Source organism: Thermobia domestica, chromosome 8 (genome assembly GCF_964235325.1).
Source record: "Thermobia domestica chromosome 8, izTheDome1.hap1.1, whole genome shotgun sequence".
NCBI lineage: Eukaryota > Metazoa > Arthropoda > Insecta > Zygentoma > Lepismatidae > Thermobia > Thermobia domestica.
Window position 1 is genome coordinate 283,443,041 of NC_137461.1, and position 23,613 is coordinate 283,466,653.

Here is a 23,613-nt window from a genome sequence, read left to right on the forward strand (position 1 = left end):
TTCTGATTACCCCCCGTAATTGTTATAAAATAAAGGTAATGCAAAAGAAAATAAATACATATTAAAACAATAATAAACAGAAAATTAAGTATATTGTGTACTATTTAATAATGTCTTCTAAAAAGAACGCAAAGATTCGAAGGAAACCTGACTGCTTACTGATAAAGTAAGATTAACTATCCCATATAACCTATTACAATAAATAAATAAATAAATAAATAAATAAATAAATAAATAAATAAATAAATAAATAAATAAGCATAACTAATGAATGTTTGTGTCAATCTAGCTTCTGCACATACTTACTTGTGCTCTCAGTCCAACTGTGAAATTTGTCAGAGTCTCATAATCTAAGGCTTTCCTGAGTACTAACGTTCCTTCTAAACCGTTTATAAATACAAAATAGTCCTGCAAAAAAGAGAAATGTACAATTAGATTTTGGAACATCGTTGTTATATTTTAGAATCAGTGTGGTTATAAAAGTCTTAAATCGGTTACTTCACACTCAATGTACTGTGACGTCATTGTTTTGTTCTTCCGTTTTCAGTAGGCCCGACAAACACCCACCTAACTACAGTAGATACATGCTAGGCATGTAGCATTTAACTTCCATACCAATCGTTTACGTACCTGGTACTTGAGGAATGTACATTTCATGTTCCCAGCATGTGTCGCTAGGTAAGTACTCTTCGAGAAATTTCTGACACTTGAAAGGTATTTTACATGCTTTACTATTATGTGAGGAACGTGAATAGCACACACCTCATGTACCACGGACCGGTCGCGCTTACGTTGCTTCGCATGACGACACTCATTTGTCTATGCAAACACAGTTAGTCAAGGAAAAAGGTGGGTTTGAAAGAAGGCAGTAGTTCATCGTGAGGTGTGTACTGATTATGTTTAATTAATATAAAATAAATTAGGAACGTCGTTTACAAAATGTCAGTTTCTTTTAGGTAAGTTACGTAATGTTAAGTTACGAATTAACGTGACGTGTTTTCATTTCACATGTTCTTCATAACATTTATACGTTCAAACTACGCTACTTTTTAATCTTCAGATCTGGCAACACTACCAGGGACTCCTTGCCTCAGACATAAGCGCTCTACCACTGAGCCGCTATCCCCACTACTGGATCTACGTAGTTGTTCAGGTGTGTTCTTACGTCATACGTTGCAAATGACTGACTTAATGCAAAAGCTTTCCACCTATCTGTCATTATCCTCAATTCACTTTCCGAAATTCTGCACCATGTTTCTTTAAATGCACTTCAATATACTGTATAAGGATAAGCAGCCTTTGTATTGGTTAGCCCCTTCTAAAAACGATTCACCTTCATATTTTTTGATAACTAAATCTCAAATTTAAAAATTCCCCGTAGATCTACTGCAAAATCTATGAGATTCTTGGACAGTTTTTTATCTATATACACAAAGGATATTTGGACAATGATGTGCAGGCTTGAAGCGCTTAATAAAATTTTCGAGGTGTCGTTGGTGTAGAAGTAATAATGACTAGACACTAACATTAGTGTAGAAGTAATAATGACTAAACAATGACATTAGTGTAGATGTAACAATGACTAGACAATGACATTAATGCAGAAGTAACAATGACTAGACAATGACATTAGTGCATAAGTAACAATGACTAGACTGACATTAGTGCATAAGTAACAATGACTAGACAATGACATTAGTGTAGAAGTAACAATGACTAGACAATGACATTAGTGTAGAAGTAATAATGACTAAACAATGATATTAGTGCAGATGTAACAATGAATAGACAATGACATTAGTGTAGAAGTAATAATGACTACACAATGACATTAGTGTAGATGTAACAATGACTAGACAATGGTATTAGTGCAGAAGTAACAATGACTAGACAATATTAGTGTAGATGTAACAATGACTAGACAACGACATTAGTGTAGAAGTAACAACGACTAGGCAATGACATTAGTGTAGAAGTAACAATGACTAGACAATGGCATTAGTGTAGAAGTAACAATGACTAGACAATGGCATTAGTGTAAAAGAAATAATGACTAAACAATGACATTAGTGCAGAAGTAACAATGACTGCGGTAGGAATATTAGGTGCAAAATGTTCGTTAAAGTGGTGGCAAAATGATGTAAAATTATCGTTTAAAATGGCGCAAAATTGTGGAAACATTTTCATACAAACAGTACCGAAACGAATTACTTCTCTTTTAAGTTATTTCTGTTAATTTGGACGTTTATTAATCTGGTCAACTTATCCTCCAATTAGTCCGGATTAACGAGGTTTTACTGTGTCTCAATATTTAGATTATGTTCATACTAATGATTGTTTTAAATTTTTATTTTCACTTTCCTTAAGTTTATAATAAAGTAAATGCCTTTATTATAATGAATCTAAACTTACAGAATTAGGTCCTGGAAGAACAGAGTATTGTACAGTGGAATAAGGCCCCTGTTGATCAGCGTCCACGGCCTTCACCCCTTGCAGAGCTGTTGTTCCCACAACGGTAACCTGTAGAAGGAATAAAGAAAAACAATTAAATGGCACATTCGGGCATTATACTATATATTTTTAGTTTTAAACAGACAGATTTATTTATTTAGCCTAAGAAAATTCGAGGCACAGAAACTTTCAGATATACTTCACAACATAGTCAGTTGTAGTCAAAAGCACTTGGGTCACTTTCTGGCGGGTAGTTATCGAAGGTTCAGTGTTTGGTTTTTGGTTCATAGAAGTTACGTGTTGTTGTTTTTTTTTTTCAGTGCCGACACTATATAAGACAAGAGCTGATGTTAAAAGTAAGAATCGAAACCAGTACCCGAGTTTGTATTGTACTGCCATTCGATACTCTCATTCGGAATTAAATCCAGGGTTAGACGCACTGAAAGCATACGCGTCAGCCATTAGCCCATGAAGAAGTACTACGCTATATTTGAAGACCGTTGATTATCTAAATACGTTTGCAGACTAAAATGTTGGATAAACAGTCCAAATCCAGGTAACTACACTAAGAGTGTATTTTAGAAGAGCACTACTGTTTTCGATAATGATTTTCATTAGGAAATCATTTCAATGAAGTATTTAATATATACACTGCAAAAAATAGATCAGTGCTCAAATTTAATCTAGACGTTTTTTAAAAAAGGCTTTTGCTCATTGGTTTAATTATCCAAAATATATCATGAAGTGTTCTACCAGTGAACAAGAAATGTTTAGAGATGCCTCCTATCAGTGGTTAATAGCAACTTCCTCAGAGCGTTCAAAATATACCTGAACTTCTGATGTGTCCAATAAGAATATGATCACACACTGTAAAAACTAAAACAGCATTAAAACACTTTTAGTACAGATGTTGAGGGGAAAATTGATCAAAAAGCGTTTATAAAGTGTGCTTTGCGTGTCGAAAAGCGTTCATTCTCTGAGAACATTATTTAGTATGACATATTTTAAACGCTTCTTCTCGGCAAACAGTTCGAAAACAAAGTGATTATGTACATTTTGCACATTTTGTACAAATATCTGGGGCATACTTGGACAACATAGTATGTACAAGGGGTGAATATGTGTCATCTGGAGATGTTCAAAGAGTGTCCGTAATGCGTACAGTGTCCTACTGTGTCTAAAAGTAGTTCCTTTATTTTTTGCAGTGCAGAAATTACTTTCAAACAGTGTTAGGGCACTTTATACATTACCTACACTGCAAAAATAATACAGGCACTGTACACATTACGGACACTCTTTGAACACCCCCAGATGACACATATTCACCCATTGTAAATACTGTGTTGTCCAAGTATGTCCCAGATATATTTACAAAATATCAAAAATTTATGTCATTACTTTGTTTCCCAACTGTTTGCCGAGAAGAAGGTTTTAAATATGCCATACTAGATATTTTTTTTTTTAAATTTTTAGAGAAGTAACGCTTTGGGACATGCGAAGCACACTTTACAAACACACATTTGATACATTTCTCCCCTCAACATCCGTACTAAAAGTATTTAAATGATGTATTATTTTTTTACAGTGTAGAATGCCCCCTAACAGTGGTTGATAGAAACTGCCCTCAGAGTGTTTAAAATACACCTACACATTATCTAGTGTCTAGATGTCTCCTAACAGTGGTTAATACGAACTGCTCTAACAGTGGTCAAAGTGTACCTGAACTGATATGTCCAATGAGTATACGGTAACACACTGTAAAAAAAATTAAACACCATTGAAACACTTTTAGTACAGATGTTGAAGGGAAAATTGATGAAATAGTGTTTGTAAAGTGTGTTTCGTGTGTCCAGAAGTGTTACTTCTCTAAAAACAGCATCTGGTATGATATATTTCTTCTCGGCAAACAGTTCGAAAACGAACTACTTTTAAACAGTGTTAGAACACTAATTCTATACATTGCCTACACTGCAAAAATAATAAAGAACTTTTAGACACAGTAGGACACTGTACACACTACCGACACTCTTTCAATACCTCCAGATGACACATATTCACCCACTGCAAATACTGTATTGTCAAAGTATGTCCCAGATATATTTACAAAATATCGAAAATGTATGTCATGACTTTGTTTTCCAACTGTTCGCCGAGAAGAAGGTTTTAAATATGTCATACTAGGTAATGTTTCTAGAGAAGTAACGCTTTGGGACATGCGCAGCACACTTTATAAACACACACACTTGATATATTTTCCCCTCAACATCTGTATTAAAAGTATTTAAATGCTGTTTTATTTTTTTACAATGTAGAATACCTCCTAACAGTGGTTAATAGGAACTGCCCTCAGAGTGTTTAAAATACGCCTGAACTTTTGATGTGTCCAATAAGTATAGGTTATAGAAGCGAATTTTAAACAGTGTTACGACTATTTACACATTATTTAGTGTCTAGATGGCTCCTAACAGTGGGTAACAGGAACTGCCCTCAGGGTGTTCAAAATATATCTGAACTTCTGCGTCCAATGAGTATACGGTCACAGAAACTAATTTAAACAGTATTACGACACTTTACACATTACCTACTGTCTAGAATATCTCCCAACAGTGGTTAATAGGAATTGCCCTCACAGTGTTCAAAATTTACCTGAGCTTCTGCGTCCAATGAGCATACGATCACAGAAACTAATTTAAACAGTGTTAGGACACTTTATATATTATCTAATGTCTAGAATACCTTCTAACAATGATTAATAGCAATTGCCCACAGAGTGTTCAAAATGCACCTGAACTTCCGATGTGCTCAATGAGTATACAGTCACAGAAACTACTTTTAAACAGTGTTAGGACATTTTATACATTGCATACCGTCTAGAATGCCTTCTAACAGTGGTTAATAGGAACTGTCCTCAAGTGTTCAAAATGTACCTGAACTTCTGATGTGTCCAATGAAAACACGGACAAAAACGTCTTGTAAATGTATAAATGGTCATGTGTAAAGTGCCCTAACACTATTTAAAAGTTATTTCTGTGCCCGTATGCTCATTAGACATATCCGAAGTTCGGTTACAATTTCAACAGTCTTAGGACAGATCCTATTAACCATTGTTGCCAGGATATATTTATTCTCTATCACTCAATTTCAATCACAATCACTTTGGTAATGCCAGGATGGTAGTTATAAATATGGGTACTAACTGACTGCTGGAACATCCAAGACTTTGTTGTTCACTCACACAACACTTCAAGGTATGTTAAATAATAACCTAAAGTTATTTCAAAAAGATGTAAAATTACTGCTTTATTTTCTTGTACTGGAGGCTATCGAAAAATCAAGAAAGCGTTTGGTGTCATTGATCGTTAAATTGTAAGATAAGTCTCCAACGTGCTTAAATAATTACTGTTCGAGACTTCGGTTTCGATTCCATGTACGAGTACATAATTCAAATCCCAAAGAACCAATGTTTTATCTGCTTTTTAAGCGTCTTAAAGTGGTTCAGCATCTTTCTTGTAGCTATTGCAGTAATTTCCTTATGTTATTTTCGATTATTAATTTAACAAATTACGCAAGTATTATATATGTCACAAAATTTCTATTAGTATAATACAATCAATACCTTTTTAAGTGAACTAATATCACATTTCTTCCCCTATCCCCCCCCCCCCGGGAATGAATAAAAAGAAATGATGGAACCTGCGATGTCATTTACCCAGTATTTTTTAAGTAACATTAATCAAAAAGAATTTACTGTAAAGGTGTAAATGTAAACGGACAGGTTTTCAGCACAATAAGGTTTGCTTATGACACAGCACTGATTGCGGACAACGAAAAGGATTTGCAGGAAACACTTTCAAACCTGACCAACTAATTGAAAAAATAATGCAAAATGAAGATAAATAAGAAGAAAATCAAAGTGATAAAGTGCACAAGAAGAGGCAAACGTATGGCTAGATGGAGAGAAAATCGAAGACGTTAAGACGTTCCTCTATTTGGGAAGTCTAATATCCTCGGACGGAATAAGTGAAAAAGACGTAAGTTTCAGAATAGCGCAGGCTAAACAAGCATTCAATAGGACAAGAGGACTACTAACATCAAGAAATGTGTCGTTGGACGTTCGTAAGCGATTTAATAAGACCCTGGTATCGAGCGTGGCGCTTTACGGATCCGAGAAGTGGATATTGAGAAAAGATAAAATATCCAAGCTGGAAGCATTTGAAATGTGGTGTTGGCGAAGAATGCTGCGCATATCATGGACCGAAAGGAAAATGGATGAAGATCTACTAAAGGTAGCTAATGAAGGAAGATAGATCATGACTATAGAAGAAAAAAAAAGGAAACGGCATGCTTGGCCATTTTGTTCTGCACTCCGATTGGATCACTGTGCTGATAGAGGGAAAGGCAGAAGGAAAAACAGGAAGACCAAGGATAGAATATCTAGATGCAGTTACGAAGAGACCCTATAAAATTATAAAATAGCTCTACCAAAAGATAGAAAAAGTTTTAATATTTCCATGTTGCCCACCAACCTAAGGTTGATGAGACAAAGAAGAAGAATCAAGAAGAAAATTGAATAAATTTTGATAGACACTATATCTTAAAGTGCCATGCAAGCGTTCCCCCTGATGAAAATAAACTGAAGAAGTCTCAGTCAAAATTGCCGCGCATAAGATTAAACCTAAAACCTCCCGATTGCAAACCAAAAATACTAACTACTGAGCCACATCCGCTGTATTGGAGTTGTTCGGTGATTTGATGTTGAAGATTCTTAAATGGTAAACGATGTAAATGTCTGTTGTTACATATGCAAGTGAACAGGTCAATGTTCCTATTGTGCTTGTGTTTACGCCAGCATGAAGCCTTTTTATACTTACGTGTGTGTGTGTGTGTGGCATGTGTGAACGGGTAATTGTTAAGTGTCTGTGAGTTAACGTATATATTGCAAACGTTTTGAAGACATTCCTGTCTCGAGTAAAGAACATGGATCACTTAGCAGGTGGACTTCCTTTTAAAGGGAAAGGTCACTGTCACGGGAACAAGACGTGAGAAACTCCCTTCAATGCATCTTGAGTTACTTAACCAATCAGCATTTAACAAAAAAAAAAAAAAAAATCATCCCTTTCCACTGCAAAAAGTATCCACTGAATAAAGTACTTTCTCCCTGAATGAAGGTACAAGTTCTGTTAAGGCGAGAAGTCAAGTAATCTCAGGGAGAAAAAAAAAAGGAGTGGAGTGGATTTAAGAATTAGTTACAGTCACGTCGACGCTTTGCTAAAATTGAAGACAGGAAATGATTGTCTTCATCTTCACGAAATCGAAACAATTATTATGCACAGATTTTCTTCTGGAAACAAAACTAAAACTAATAAATTACAACACTAATCTGTAAATAATTACAAATTCAGTTTGTTTTACAATTTTGCTTCATATTCATTATTCCAGACAACTGCTAAACGTCCTACTTGCAGAATAGCATTTACAATACGAATTTTTGAAAGAAACTTCGGAAAAGCATCATGTATTGTCGCTTATCAATTCTTATAACATCAATTATATGATTTAAAGACCAAGAAGAATAACTTCACACTCACAAACAGCTATTGATAATGCCTTTACGAATATAGAGTACGAAACCTTTCAATACCAAATACATGATGGTCTCTTTGACCATATGTGTCAATTACTGAAAATTAGACTAGGAGATAAATTTAATCACAACAATAAAACAATTACCTGTAGGTCTTATAGCGCAAAAAATATTAGTAAATTTCTAAACTTACTTGAAACAGAAAAATGGGAAGATATATATCCTTCTAAATGTTTTCCAATATCTTTCTAAATGTTTTCGAAAAAAGCCTTCCGAAAGTAAAGCGCGAAAGGTCAAACAGCAGTTATAAAGAGTGGATAATGCCAGAAATCAAACAATATAGTAAACTAAAACGCCAACTTCTTAGACATATACAAAGTTCGGTAGGACAGAAATCTAATATTAAGTTATTTGTAAGCCAATACAAGAAAATGATCCGCAATGCCAAACAAGGCTTTTTCCCACACAAAATTGCAACTGCACAAAGTAAATCTAAAGCTTTATGGGAAGTAGTAAGATCTAATATTGAAATTAATAAAAACATTCTCAAATCATATCAAACTAAATATCAATGGAACACTGACTAGCAACCCAATACTCATTTGTAAGGCACTAAATAAACATTTCAGTGAAGTTGCTCAGACAGTTGAGTCAGTTGGACCTCAAATACCACAGATCTTATCACACTATCAAAAGCGGCTACATCACGAGTATCTGAAACTATGTTTTTCAGGCCCATAACCGAATACGAAATTTTATCCTAATTAAACAAATTGCATGATAATAAAACCACATATGACGAAATCCCGATAAAAATCACTAAACAATGTGCCAAGCTACTAGCACCACACCTTTCTTATTTATTTAATAAATGCATTGTACAAGGAATCTTCCCTACTAAACTAAAAGTAGCTAAAATTAAACCAATTTTTTAAAAAGGTAACAGACATTTAGCTGAAAATTATAGACCAATCTCACTATTACCTGCTTTTAGCAAAGTCCTTGAAAACGTAATCAAAACCAGGCTCCTAAATTTTCTCATGAAACACGATATTATATAGGTATTAAAACACCAACACGGTTTTCTGCCAGGCAAAAGTACTTCTTCAGCTGCTTTCAGTCTTATTGATAGTATACTGCAAGGACTAAACGAAAAACTTCTAGTACTAGGTATATTCTACGATTTAACCAAAGCTTTTGATCTTGTAAATCATGAAATTCTCCTACAGAAGCTGGAACACTACGACATAAGAGGCAAGTGTTTGACTACTTAAAAGATAGAAAGGAAACAGTAGAAATCACTAATACTTCAACTGGACATTCACAGAGTTTCCAATCAACTCTCAGAGAAATCCGACATGGAGTCCTTCTTCAAGGATCCATCCTAGATCCGCTTCTTTTTCTAATTTATATAAATGATTTACAAACGAACATACCAGATACAAATATAATACTGTATGCGGATGACACCAGTATAATAATAAAAGCTAAAAATATAAATTCATTGTCTCTTAAATTTGAAGAGGTTACTGAAACATTAAAAAAATGGTTTAGCAGTAACAAATTAGTTTTGAATAACATTAAAACTCAATATATATATATGTTCACACTATTCAAAATAAAAGAAGAAAAGATGACATGATAACAACAATAAACACATCTATGCAACTAGCAAGTATTACTAAATTCTTAGTGGCCCCGCCCCGCGTTAGATTCCCGGTGGGGTCACTCGGTCGAAAAAGTGTAACACGCTTTTTCAGGCGAGCCACCTTGAAGGAGGTTTTCCTGGGTTTTCCTCATTCACACCAGGCAAATGCCGGGGTGGTACCTAACTTATAGGTCCCAGGCCGCTGCCTTCCTTCCCTTTCCTCGGATTGTGTGCTCGCCGAGGGACGTCATCCCTCAAATCGTGACGGGCTAAATGGCCTTAGATGCCGAAAGCCCAGAAATTTAAATCCTAAATTCTACTAAATTCTTAGGGGCTATTATTAATGAAAATCTTAAATGGACACAACATATTTAGGCAGTATCACATAAACTTAACTCAAAACTGTATGCTTTGAGAACATTAAAAGACAGTTTAAACACAAATACTCTCATACAAGTCTACTACGGGCTTATCCATCCACTTGTCAGTTTTGGAATTATTTTCTGCGGTAACTCCGGGGAAAGCTCTGCACTATTTTTAAATCGAAAACAAGCAATACGAATTATAGCAGGTTTAAAGCGTAGAAACAACTGTAAACAATTTTTTTTTTATGAAATTTAAAATACTAACTCTTACGTCATTGTATATATATGAATCAGCTAGTTTTATCAAAAACATAAACTAGGATTTTCCAACATTTGCAAGAAGTCCTATTTTAGTAGATTAAGCTTAGTCCAGCATGTACCCAGACATATGGGTAACACTATCTACAATAAATTGCCAAACGAAATGAAACTTGAAAACAATTACAAGTTGCTTAAGAAAAAGCTAGAAAAAATTACTTAATACCAAAAGCGTACTATTCCATAAATGAGTTTCTGCAAGACTAAAAAATGTCAGAAACTGACATATTATTATTTATTTATTTTTTTGGGGGGGGGGCAAATCCTGGTAAATTATGTAAATTTTTAATCTCCTATTTGTTTTTCTTTTGCTTTTCCTTCATTTAATACTATTTTTGTTAATGTGAACTTTTAAATATTTTTTTTGTAATGTAAAGGTTTTGATGATTTTCTTCGCATTAAGTATTATGTATGTATTATGTATTCCTTTTTATATGTATCATCTTGTGTACTGCACTGAACCCTCTAAATACCATGTATTATGGTTTCATGGAGTAAATAAATCAAATCAAATACGTGAAATATGCCGTAACTCTTAATTATGTATATTTCAATTTATGGAGTTACAGGATGAGTCATTGTTTTTCGCAAAGACTTTTGAAGTAAACTAAGTCTGGAACTTTGATAGCAAACATATGCATACCATACAAATGGCAAATTTATAGATTTGGGATTTACCAATACATCCGGAACTTACGAGTAGGAAATAAATAGAGTGAGATTTACAAATAGATAATACTTTGTAAGTAAGTCTGAACTTACGAGTAATAAAGGAGTACGTCTGGGATTTACCAACAGCCAATAACAAAATCTCGAACTTACGAGTAGTAAATAAAGAGATACAATAATAACTAATTAATTAATCTGGAACTTACTACTGTAGTTGAAAAAAATAGCTGGAATTTACAAGTAAATACTATACACAAACCTAGAATTCTAGAATTTAAGAGTAATGAATAAATAGACCTACCAACAGTTAAGAAATAAATCTGAAACGAGAGTAGTGATAAATAGATCTGAGATTTATGAATAGATAATAAATAAATCACAACTTAGAAGTAGTAAATAAATAGAACTGGGATTTCCCAATTGTTGTTAAATAATTCTGGAACCACGAGTAGTAAATACAACACGTAATATATAAATCTGGAACTTACAAGTAGGAAATAAATGATTCCAGTAATTAATAAGTGAATCTGGAACTTACAATTAGAAAATAAATACATTCAATAATTATTAAATAAATCTGGAATTTACAAGCAGTAAAAAATAGATACATGATTTACCAATAGTTAATAAATAAGTCTGGAACTTAATAGTAGAACGATTGGTAAATACGAGGTGTGATCAAAAAATAGTGAATAATTTTATCAAACAAAGTAATAAGTTTACATGGAATTTGATTTAATCCCCTTTAAAGTACTGTCTTTGGCTAGCAGTGCACTTATTTCAATGTTGAATCTATGACTGAAAGCCAGTGGCGTATTTACGATTTTGTTTTGGGGGGCTTTGCTAACTTTCGGAGAGCTTTGGGCTTTGCCTGAAAATGTGAAAATTCAGTTAGATATTTCATATACTTTACTATAGTAAGTAAGATTTCGGGGGGGGCTTAAGCCCGGAAGCCCCCCTCCATAATTACGCCCCTGCTGGAAGCATTTCTGAAAGGGCGTTCAGTTGCTCTGTCATGGCCCTCTCAATCTCAGGAATGGTGTCAAAATCGTTTTCCTTTAAGCACGGTTTTAATTTGGGAACAGCCAGAAGTCGTAAGATACTAAATCTGGTAAATAAGGCGGATGTGGACAGACAGAGAATCTTTTTTTTTTTTTTCAAAAACTCGCGGATCAAAAGCAGTTTGTGGCACGGCACGCTTTTCATGGACCCGTACGAGATGTTTAGTTCTTCGAAAAGCTCTTGTATAGTCATTCGCCTGTTTGAACGAATCATTTGTGCCACTTTTTGCACGTTTCCATCTGTTTTTGACGTCGGAAGATGTACCGATCCTTGATCGTTTCAACCGACTCCTTGCCGTTTTTGAATCATACATACCACTTGTAAACAGTGAGTATTCAACGTCACTGCTTCATCGCCATACATTGATTTTAACATTTTGCGAGCTTCTTTGGCACATTTTTTGCAACTTTAAACAAAACTTAATGTTGACGTGCGACACACACTCTTAACGTGTCCTCACTGCTCTGCTTCTAAAAGCAACTGACACTTCACAATTCGTTCAAACTCGCAACTGACTATCTCAAAGATTCAGGCTATTGGACTTACTTGTTCAAATGAATAAAACGTCAATAGATGACGCTGTGAAACTACATTCACCGTATGTTTGGATCACACCTTGCACATAGTAATAAATAAATAAATAAATAGTACGAGTAGTAAATACATAGATCTGAAATTTAGCAATGTTGTAAAATAAATCTGAAACTTACTAGTAGAAAATAGACTCAACGGCTAATAAATAACTCTAAAAGTTACAAGTAGTAAATAAATAAATTCAATAGTTAATAAATAGATCTGGAACTTACGTGTAGCAAATAAACAGATCTAGGACTTCCAATAGGTAAATAAATCTAAAACTTAAGAGTAGTAAATACATAGGTCTAGAATTTACCAATAGTTAATAAATAAATATAGAAGTTAAGAGTAGTAAACAAATAGATCTGAGTTACGAATAGGTAGTAAATAAATTTTAACTTACGAATAGTAAAGAAGTAAATAGATCTACAAGTAGAAAATAAATAGATCTGGGGGATTTACGAATAGATAATTTTAAAAATGGAATTTGCGAGTAATAAATAAATAGATCCAATAGTTAATAAATAAATCTGGAACTAACGAGTTTGGAATTTACCAATAGTTAATAAATAAATGTGCGGAAAACTCACCTCCGAAATGTTGAGCACGTAAGGCGAGTTTATGAAGACAGGTGCATTGTCATTGGCATCTGTAACCCTGATGTTCACTGGAATCACGAACCCCTGAAACAATTAAAACAAAAAAAGATCTTTACTAAAAAAATTCAAATAAAAGCGTATTTAAACAACACTGCCTCAACCGAGACATACATTTCGAGCATAAACAATCCAAATAGCTATAGATATGGACGACAAATCTTCAAATTTTCATACACCTGTGGAATGGTCACAGCAGTTGTTGGAATCCCTCGTGTGGCCCCGCGTGGCGTAGTGCGAGCGATCCCAGGTTCGATTCCCGGTGGGGAAACGGTCGAAAAAGTGCAACATCTTTTTCAGGCCAGCCATCTTGAGTGATGTTTTCCCAGAGTTTCCCTCATTTACACCAGGCAAATGCCGGTATGGTACCTAACATAATGGTCCCATGTCGCTTCCTTCCTTCCCTTTCATCGAATAGTGTGTTCGCCGAGGGACGTTATCCCTCATACCTGACGGGCTAAATAGCCGCAGATGCAGAAAGCCCAGAAATCTAATCCCTAATCCCTCATCTATAACCATATGCATATACAGTGAAACCTGTCAACTTGGCCACCTCTCTAAGTTGGCCACCTGCTTATCTTGGCCTAGTTCGTCTTGAACCTGGATTTTCCCAAAAGACATTCGTTACTTACTACTCTCTAAGTTGGCCATCTGTCTATCTTGGAAGTTGGCCACACTGAAGCAATGTTTACCCTATGATGATGATGATAAATTTACCTGCGTATCTTGGCCACGCAAAATACAGTTTTGTTATTTTTCTTAACTCTTTCGAATTCCCATATGAGAGGCAGATGTTCTGTATTTGTGACTGGACACAGAGGCATAGATTCGCACGATTTGTTCTTGGAGGTCAATGGCCAGAACACTGCCCTCATAAAGGGGTAGTGAAGGAAGGTGTAAATAAGAAAAAGCACGTACAGGAATTCAGGAAATAATTGTACGTATTTGTTTACCCTGTCTGTTTTGGTAAAATCATATGGATCAACTCCTCTCATCAGTGGGGAGCTTTAGTAATTCCGGAAAATTCTCAAGGTTAAAACTAACCATCTCAATTGTCAACTATTGGCACCTGTCGGCTTGTGAAAAGATAGCGGAGTTTTTGAGGTATGAATTCCCTGAAGATTTTCTCAAAACATCTTTTGCTCCGAGGAAAACACTTTTAGCTCATTAACAAGAGGTAGTTAACTACAATATTAGAATGTGCATATCTGCCAAAAAGAATAAAACAAATAGGTCTAGAATGAACCACCATTCAGTAACAACTAAAAAGAAGTCATATAAATTGCATATGAATTTCTCAATTTATAACTTAGCTTTTCTTGTTTTTAATCTGAATAATTCAGTGTGTTATAATATCAATTTCAATAAACTGCGTACATACGCTTCTATTTCATGGTTGTTTGTGTTATTGTGTTTTCAATCCGAATAACCCAGTGTACCAGACTAGTTTTCAGGAAGAGAAAGGTATGCACGTATATTAAACATACTATAGTAATATTTTCTAGTACTATATATTTTTATGATTACTCTATATGCATTATTTATAAGTAGCTGTCGTGCCACTGATTATTAAAATTTTACAATCAAGTAATACTAGAAATCCTATTCTAAAACTACACAAATCACACTTATTTTCTGTAAGTTGGCCACCCGTCTAAGTTGGCCACTTTTCGATGGAACCGATGGTGGCCAACATAGACAGGTTTCACTGTACTAGAAGTGCATTTCCTGATGAAAGAACTTCATAAATAGTGAAAACATGTATGTTTACCTGCAATAGAATAGCACGAAAATATTTTGTTTGAATGTATCATTTTCCCTCATAGTACACACTAGATGTCACACCTGGGATATCGGGATGTTAATGGGATACCCAATTTTTCCCTGTGGAATCCTCTGAAAATCCACATGTCTGTTTGTGTTCCGAAAACGGGACTTTCTTTGGGACTCCTGCAAGACAGGATGACTTTTTTACACAAGGGGGCACGGTGTCTCAGTGGCTCAGTAGTAGAGCGTTCACCTCCGGTGCTTGGGGTCCCTGGTTCGACTCCAGCTCGCGCCGTGTGGACTTTGTGGTGGACAAACTTCGTGCTCGTAGGTTTTCTCGGGGTTCTTTCACTTTCTACATTCCACAATTTTCATTCATTTCTCATCTTCGCCGTCTCCTTTAGCCTAACCGACATAACTGTGGGACGTAAAACTTAAGGATTTTTTTTTATTTGTTTTACACAAGCAAGTACTTCGGAGTTGACCGACTGCCTCCTTCCCAGAACTTGGAGCTAAGATAAATTAATCTGTGATTACATGTTATTTTCTTGTGAAGGACACGTCCGTAACAAATAGTGTCCCAGTGCAGTCCCCTCACATTTTGATTCCTACTTTACTCAGACAAAATTTTCTGGAAGAAAACCTGATTGTGAGACGTCCCTTCGACATGTTGTCTTATGTGGCAACTTTCAATACGATACCAAAACCATGTATCAACTTTCAATACGACACCTTTTATTTGTGGTAACTTTCAATACGATACCGAACGTATCATATTTTGCTTGTGGTAATTTTCAATACGATAGAAAGACCATGTATCATTTAAGCTTATGGTAACTTTTCTTTTTAATATTACACCAAAACCATATGTCATTTTTGTTTGTGATAACTTTCAATACGATATCAAAACTACGTATCATTTTTGCTTGTCGTAACTTTCAATACGATAGAAAGACCATGTATCATTTATACTTGTCATAATTTCAATATTACACAAAAACCATGTGTGATTTTTGTTTGTGATAACATTCAATGTGGTATCAAGACTACGTATCATTTTTGCTTGTGGTAACTTTTAATACGATAGAAAGACCATGTATCATTTATGTATTGATAACATCACACCAAAACCATGTGTAATTTTTGTTTGCGGTAACTTTCAATACGATACCAATACCATATATCATTTTTCCTTGTAATAACTTTCAATAGATACCTTTTGTTTGTGGTAACTTTCACGACAATATGAAGAACAATGTATTATATACTTGCGGTAACTTTGAATATTACACCAAAAAAATATATCATTTTTGCTTGTCGCAACTTTCAATATGATAGTCCATGTATCATTTATGCTTGTGATAACTTTCAATACTACACCAAAACCAAGTGGCTAAGCGGTTAGTGTACGCACCTTTGGCGTGAGAGAGCCGGGTTCGATTCCCGGCGGGAGCTCATGTGGTTCGGATTCCACGTTAATAGGTAGGTTCACGTCTCATATAGCCTTGCTGCTGAACGGAACGTTAAACCCAAAATCAACTCAACTCATTTTTGTTGGTAACTTTCAATCTGATATCAAGAGTACATATCATTTTTCTTGTAATAATTTCAATACGAGAAAAAGATCATGTATCACTTATGCTTGTGATAATTTTCAATATTACACCAAACTATATGTTATTTTTGTTTGTGGTAACTTTCAATAAGATACCAAAACTATATAGGCTTATTATTTTTGCTTGTGGTAACTTCCAATATTACCATTTTTCCTTGTAATAACTTTCAATACGATATTTCTTCTTTGTAATAACTTTCAATCTGATATCAAGAGTACATATCATTTTTCTTGTAATAACTTTCAATACGATAGAAAGATCATGTATCATTTATGCTTGTGATAACTTTCAATATGATACCAAAACTTTATGTCATTTTTGTTTGTGATAACTTTCAATACGATAGATCAGTGTTTCTCAAAGTGGAGTCCGCAGACCCTTGGGGATCCATGGGACCGAGCCAGGGGGTTCGCGAGGACAAAAATTGAAATGTCTTGTAATAAAATGGAACTCACAGCTGTTATGCAAGAAGTATTTTTAAAATTAAGAAACTGTAGCTGTGGGTAGTACGAGTACAAAACTATATTCATCATTTCCTGTGGTCAAGGATTTAATTGATTCTTCAGGTAAAAACTCTGCTAAAACACAGAAAACACTTGTAGGACACTTGAGAGCATTAGCTGCAAGTTTTCGAGAATATTTCCCTGTTCCACGACCTGGTAATACTTGGATTGAATATCCTTTCGCTAATGTAGAAATCCATGATATACAAGGTATGAATCTCTCTAACACAGAACAAGAACAGCTATTGGAACTATCCTGCGATATTTCATACAAAAACGTTTTCAAAGAAAATGAACTTTGTAGCTTTTGGTTGCGTGTGCGCTGTGAGTATGATGAGTTGTCTAAAAATGCATTGCAACATTTGATGCCTTTCCCTACCACTTATTTATGTGAGCAGACCTTTTCTGCTCTTTGCAGTACTAAAACCTTAAAGCGAAATCGTCTTAATGTGGAATCGGATGTAAGATTGATGGTGGCAAAACTTATTTCAAATTTCAATACAATTATATATATATATATATATATATATATATATATATATATATATATATATATATATATAAAGGTTCATTCCTCACATTAGTAACCCCACATTTGAGAACATTGTTTATCAAGTGGATTTAGTTTTAAAAAAATAAAAAGACATTGATTCTCAGTCTTGAAAGTTACTGTATTTTCAATTGAAATTTTGTTCACTGGGAAACAATCATGCATCTTTAGAATAAATTACTTATTGCATTATGATGATGACATATGATGATATATGATCTATCGCATTGGTTCTCAAACTTTCCGATAACGTGAACTACCTGTTCATTCGGAAAGTGATCTGCGGACCTCTTGCAATGCTATCTGAAATTTCACACGGTACTTGGTATTACTATACATATATAGATCATATATCATATATGGATGTGATAACATTATACCAAAACCATATATAATTTTTGTTTGTGGTAACTTTCAATATGATTGCAAAACCATATACATTTACGGTATTATACTTCCTTGTAATAACTTTTCAATGCGGTACCAAAAAGCAGACACAATGTCCATAAAAAAATGAAATGATTACAATATTTTTGACAATGTTAAACTCTTTATATACAACTTACGTAGTAACGACAAGTAATTTCATATTTATATGTTTTTACCATTTGACAATCACCGCACTGTAACTAGAAAGAACGTTTAAAATATGTGCGAGAAAAAGCAGAAATAGCAAAATCTTTAGTAACGGGAATAAGTAGCATAACAAAATGGCTGTACTGTTTTTCCTCTTTTAAAAACTAAAACAAAATAATAATTCACTCACCGGGTCTGAAGTCCGTTTCCTGTCACAAACAACGTTCACATATACAGACGATGGGCCGTCAACTCCCTGGAAGAAAGGGGGAAGAACATTAGAATTAATGTTTTTTTTAAAAAAACCGTTTTAACAAGTGTTGTTTTTCAAAGGTACAGTTAATCCTTTGTTCATAAACATAATTTGTAAGCTTAAGAATCCACTTAAAAAGATTTTATTAATTGTCTCCAAGAGTAAATCAGCTTTTTTATGAATACATAATAGATTTTTAATGTTTGTTTTTTCTGCACTAGTTATTAATTTCAGTTGTTTTCTTCTCATAACTTGCTCTTCTTGTAATTCGCAATTATCTGTAGTCTGTATTACCATCCACACGACAAGTACTACATTTTAAGTATTATGTTTTCTGCAACGAACGTTTTTATTTTTGAAACAATAATTAATTATAGTTTCCTAAAGGTTAATAGTAATACAGGTGTGTTGTGTAAAGGATACGGTTTTATTTAATTTTGTACGAAGTTACTTATACGTGGGAAATATTAATTGATATTGTACAGGAATATGTGTGTTTGTGTTGGGGCCCACATCCAAGATTGCGGTAATTAATTTATTATCGATTTATTTATTTCATGCATATTTGTTTTACCAGCAAATAATAATGTGGATTACCTATTCTTGTTTGTGTTATTTGTGTTTTGTGTGTCCTAGTGCATTTAAAAAAAAAGACAGAAACCTAACATTATATGTTTATATTACGCTATTAAATATAAACGCATTGTAAACTAATATTCTGAAGAGTCGCTAACTGACTAAACTATTTATCGCTAATTCAGCATTATATAACTGTAATGTAATTTATATAATTGTTGTTATTGTATTGTAATAAATCATAAAAAACACCATCCTAACTCCTCCCACAACCTCCAACCATACCTCTGGTAACGTCTGGTACTTGTATCTAAGCTCACTTCTAATAGTCGCCGAGCCTTGCACCCATGCTTAAATATAACCAAATACTTCCGCTTTGGGAAGTCGCGGTCGAAAACGTAAACAAATTGCTGTTAAACTCCTATCTAAAAACTAAAACTTCGCTTGAAAAAAAAGGACCTTGCCGTTGCCGTGAGTCCGGACCCATCAAAAGAGCCAGAGGAGCCGAACCTGTAAACACCAGCATTTAAGCCCAAACGTCAACATGGAGGTATTCCTTTCAATTTCCAAACCTTCTTCCACACCCTGTCTCTTTAAAAAAAAAAAAAAAAAAAAACTTTTATATTCATCCCTTATGATTGTGCATTTTCTTCAAAAAAACAACCGTCCAAACCTAGGACCTATCCTAAGCTAAAATCACCAATTCTCTTTCTGACGGCTTGTGTGAAGGTAAAGTTTTCTTTGTCATTTTCCTCCTCCTTTCACACCCTTTTCAATATGTACAAATGAAATAGTTCTTTGCCGACTAAACACTTCGCTGCCTGATTATCGAGTAACAAAAATTTTAGGAAAACCAAAAATGGATCAAAAGATTGAGAACGTGGTCAATAATTAGTTTTGGATCAGAGGCCACAAAATTTTTGAACGGCCCCTAAATCGAATTTTCGTAATTTTCTGCGGAATAAGCACATCGTACTGAGTTAAGTGATAGTTTGGATTTGGCTACACTATATGTAGTTCTCCAGATATAACGCGTACAAGAACATTTTTGATTGAAATATATTCTAATCATATATATTGCCTACCAGCAGGGGCGTATACAAAGGCAGGTTTCGAGTTTTAATTATCTTCACCTAAGCCGTGGTGTCTCAGTGGTAGAATGTTCATCCGTGATGCTTGGAGTTTCTGGTTTGGTCGCCAATGGCGCCAAGTGGACCTTGTTTTAGTGCAAACATCATGCACTGGGGTTTTCCCGGCATTTACCCACTTTCTCATTCTATAATTTCATTCAGTATCATCATCCCCGTCTCTCTAAGCCTCAGTAATGAACTAGAAATTTCGTTTCATTTCATTCCAATGAACTAAATTGTCATTGACAAATGACTTCTGCTACACGATTATCAAACGAATTTCTTGACATCTTTCCACTATTGGAGGGAGTTTACAGTAGTTTAGTGCTAAAACGATCGCCTCTGGTGCAGAGGATTGCTGTTCGATCACATGCCAAATTGGAAATTAATTGTCAAGTACTTATACCTAGGTAGTATTTGATACAAAAATGACTACAGAAGGTTGTTCAAGATAAGATTAAAGGATATAAAGTAGATCCCTGGCTAGCAGATGCCCTTCCTCCCCCACTGATTGTACTCGATGTGCCACACACGGACTCGAATGATGTCTTTACACTAGAGTTTCCACTGAAGGAGGCTTCAGTAGAGGGCATGGAGAGGAATATCCTCCCAGGTCACGTTGAAAACTTTCCAAAGAATGCAAAGACCTTCAATTGTATGTGAGCGGCGCCAAGCGAGGTCCTGTTTCAAAATCCCAAAGCCACAGGAAGCCATTGGCAATGCATCCGAGGACTTGACAGGAACACACGAAAACGGCATCTGCCAATTTGCCCAATTTGGCCTCTTTCTATGTGTAGTAGGCAGAGCAGACCAGGCAGTGTGGCTAGAAACCTTATTCATATGGGTGGAGATGTTCCTGCTCTACTAGCGTATAGTAGAGGAATGTGGATTTCATAGAGGAAGTCCATAACATGCTTCCTGAAGTAAGTCGCATTGATCTTCAAATAGGATGGCAACCACCAAGATAAAATGCCACTCCGACTACAGTGCCCAGCCACCACCATGAAACAGCGTGGAAAGTTCTTGCATTAGTGGACCCACTACCCTTGGTGGAGTAGAAAAAGACCCATACTTTATTGGTGTCGACCAGGTATAGATACTCTTCATCCAGGGTGACGACCCACTACAATGTAACAGCGTGGAAAGTTCTTGCATTGGCGGACACATTGCACTTCCTTCCCCCGTGCCTTATTGCTGTCGTCCAGGTACAACCACCATGCTAACGACCCACTTACCACTTGCCACCTGCGAGGTACTGTTCATACAGTTTCTTAGCGGTGATGAACCTTTCCTGGATGTGCCGATCTGTCAGAATATGTCCGCGCACTTTATGTCGCGTGTTCAGTTCCAGGTTACAGTGAATGATGTTGTGGATAGTGGTGATGGGGATGCTCTATGAACTGCACAGGTCTACCTCTACCGATTACTTCTCCTGTTCACTCTTCATCAAGGTCTCGCCTTGCAAACCGTCAAACTGACTCAGCCCTGCGTACATTTGACTCATCATCAAACCACGATGAATTTGTTTCATGTTATCTTGAACAAACTTCTGTACAAACCAACTTATGAATCATCAGTAAAATCGTGAAAAATGAAAGTACGCGTATTTTTAGTTTCTCGTTTAAAATTTACTGTCTATTTAAGTATACCAAATCAATATAGGATGGAATGTAAAACTTTACGTGGAATCTAAGCCATGCACCACACCGGAATTAAATCCATCACTATGTGTATAGACACAAAGATCGATAATACCAGACTTGTAATTACTTACCTCCTTGTCCAATCGACGTGTGAGTGTAAGATTTTTGGACCCAGGAGGGATTTGAACTGGACTATCCGTCTCTTTCAGTCTTAATAATATATTGCCTCGGTCACTCGGATCTCCATGTATCCTTAATGTACCTAAAATGAAATAAATGAAAAAATCATTACATTGAAGTAAATCTTCTAGTATAGTGTTAATGAATAACGTAATTTTAATTTAAACACAGGAAAAAAATACAAATTATTATCAAATTACAAGGATCAACACAACTTAAAATACAGTCTTGTGCCATGCTTAAAATATAATAAACTGTGCTCGCTGGTCTAATAGCACCGAGTGGTCTGCGGCGTGCGGTTGCAAATTATCAAACGTAATTCATGATGCTTGCACTTTACTTTTCTTTACTTGTACGTTGATGTTTCCAGCTAGAAGATTGAATTTTCCTTCGAGAACCTTCTTCGTTTGAGCTATTATGAATTTTACATCTAATGATTACCTATCAAAATAGAATTTTAGCTTTCGAACATAAGGGAGCTCGTATAGATTATGAGTTGAGGGTCTCTGTTCAACACCGAGATTACTGTACGGGACTACCGTTTAACGTATTGTAAGAACTACATGAGCTTCTGTAAAGAGTCGAACCAGATTCTTCCGCACTCACAATCATGAGCAAGGGCGCCCATCAAGGGGGCAAGGTGGGGCGATCGCCCCTCCTAGAGGAAATTGTACTTGGAAATATCGAAAATCCAATAGAATTTTTACATTAGTTACAGCAAAATTTGAAACTATATTTGAAACGTCGCTTATACTCCTTCCCCCCCTTGGAAATCAAAACATGGGCGCCCTTGGTCATGAGAGAGCTCAGCATCAAAATCGAAATGTCCTCATATTTGATTCCAGGTATCAACTAATATATATATATATAAATCAAAGTCAGTTTGTGACTTAATAACTCTTAAATCGCTCGACCGATCTCGATCAAATTTTCAATATAGATGAGGTAGATGAGGTTCGGGTCTGGGATTGTTATCATCATTTCACTTTCACCTTTGACGGTACAACTTAGGAAACGGGGGGGACACTTAAAAATGATCATAAATGATCAACATTAGAGTCGAATCCATAGTTTTTAGGATTACGCAGATGATCAGTGATACTTCCGATGCTTTTAAAATCCAAATTCATCCCTTTATGTCCAAAATGAAACTATTATCCCCGTGCGAAGAATGGGCACTCTGTTAGTAAGAACTAATATGTAAATGGAAAAAAATAATGCCAGAAGCTGAGTTTGTCTTGTTCCTTCAAACTACAAGATTTATGTTGTTATTGTGAAAATAGAAACAGCCTTTAAAAAAAACTTTCTGTATTAAGTAGTACACGACAAAAAGGATCCCGCTATCAACAATAATATTACTGAGAAAAGAGGTTATTTTTCGTTGGAAATGTAAGTGATACTTATAACGGTCCACCTGACTTTTCACACGGCGACTTCATTATTACGAGTGTTCACATGCTTGCTCATCACTTAGCTATATACGTATGTGA

At 35.2% G+C, this 23,613-nt stretch overlaps 1 protein-coding gene across 2 annotated transcripts in view; it reads right to left on the minus strand.

Moving 5' to 3' along the window:
• Window positions 1–23,613, minus strand: part of Cad96Cb (protocadherin Fat 4-like Cad96Ca) — a 316,068-nt gene that overhangs the window by 66,466 nt on the left and 225,989 nt on the right. For both annotated transcript variants that reach the window (XM_081769855.1, XM_081769853.1), the window contains exons 4-8: window positions 22,075–22,205; window positions 18,532–18,597; window positions 13,264–13,356; window positions 2,413–2,520; window positions 307–408 (exon numbers count right to left, since the gene is read on the minus strand). In XM_081769855.1, coding sequence (XP_081625981.1) covers window positions 307–408; window positions 2,413–2,520; window positions 13,264–13,356; window positions 18,532–18,597; window positions 22,075–22,205 — 500 coding nt within the window. The remainder of the gene's footprint in view (window positions 1–306; window positions 409–2,412; window positions 2,521–13,263; window positions 13,357–18,531; window positions 18,598–22,074; window positions 22,206–23,613) is intronic.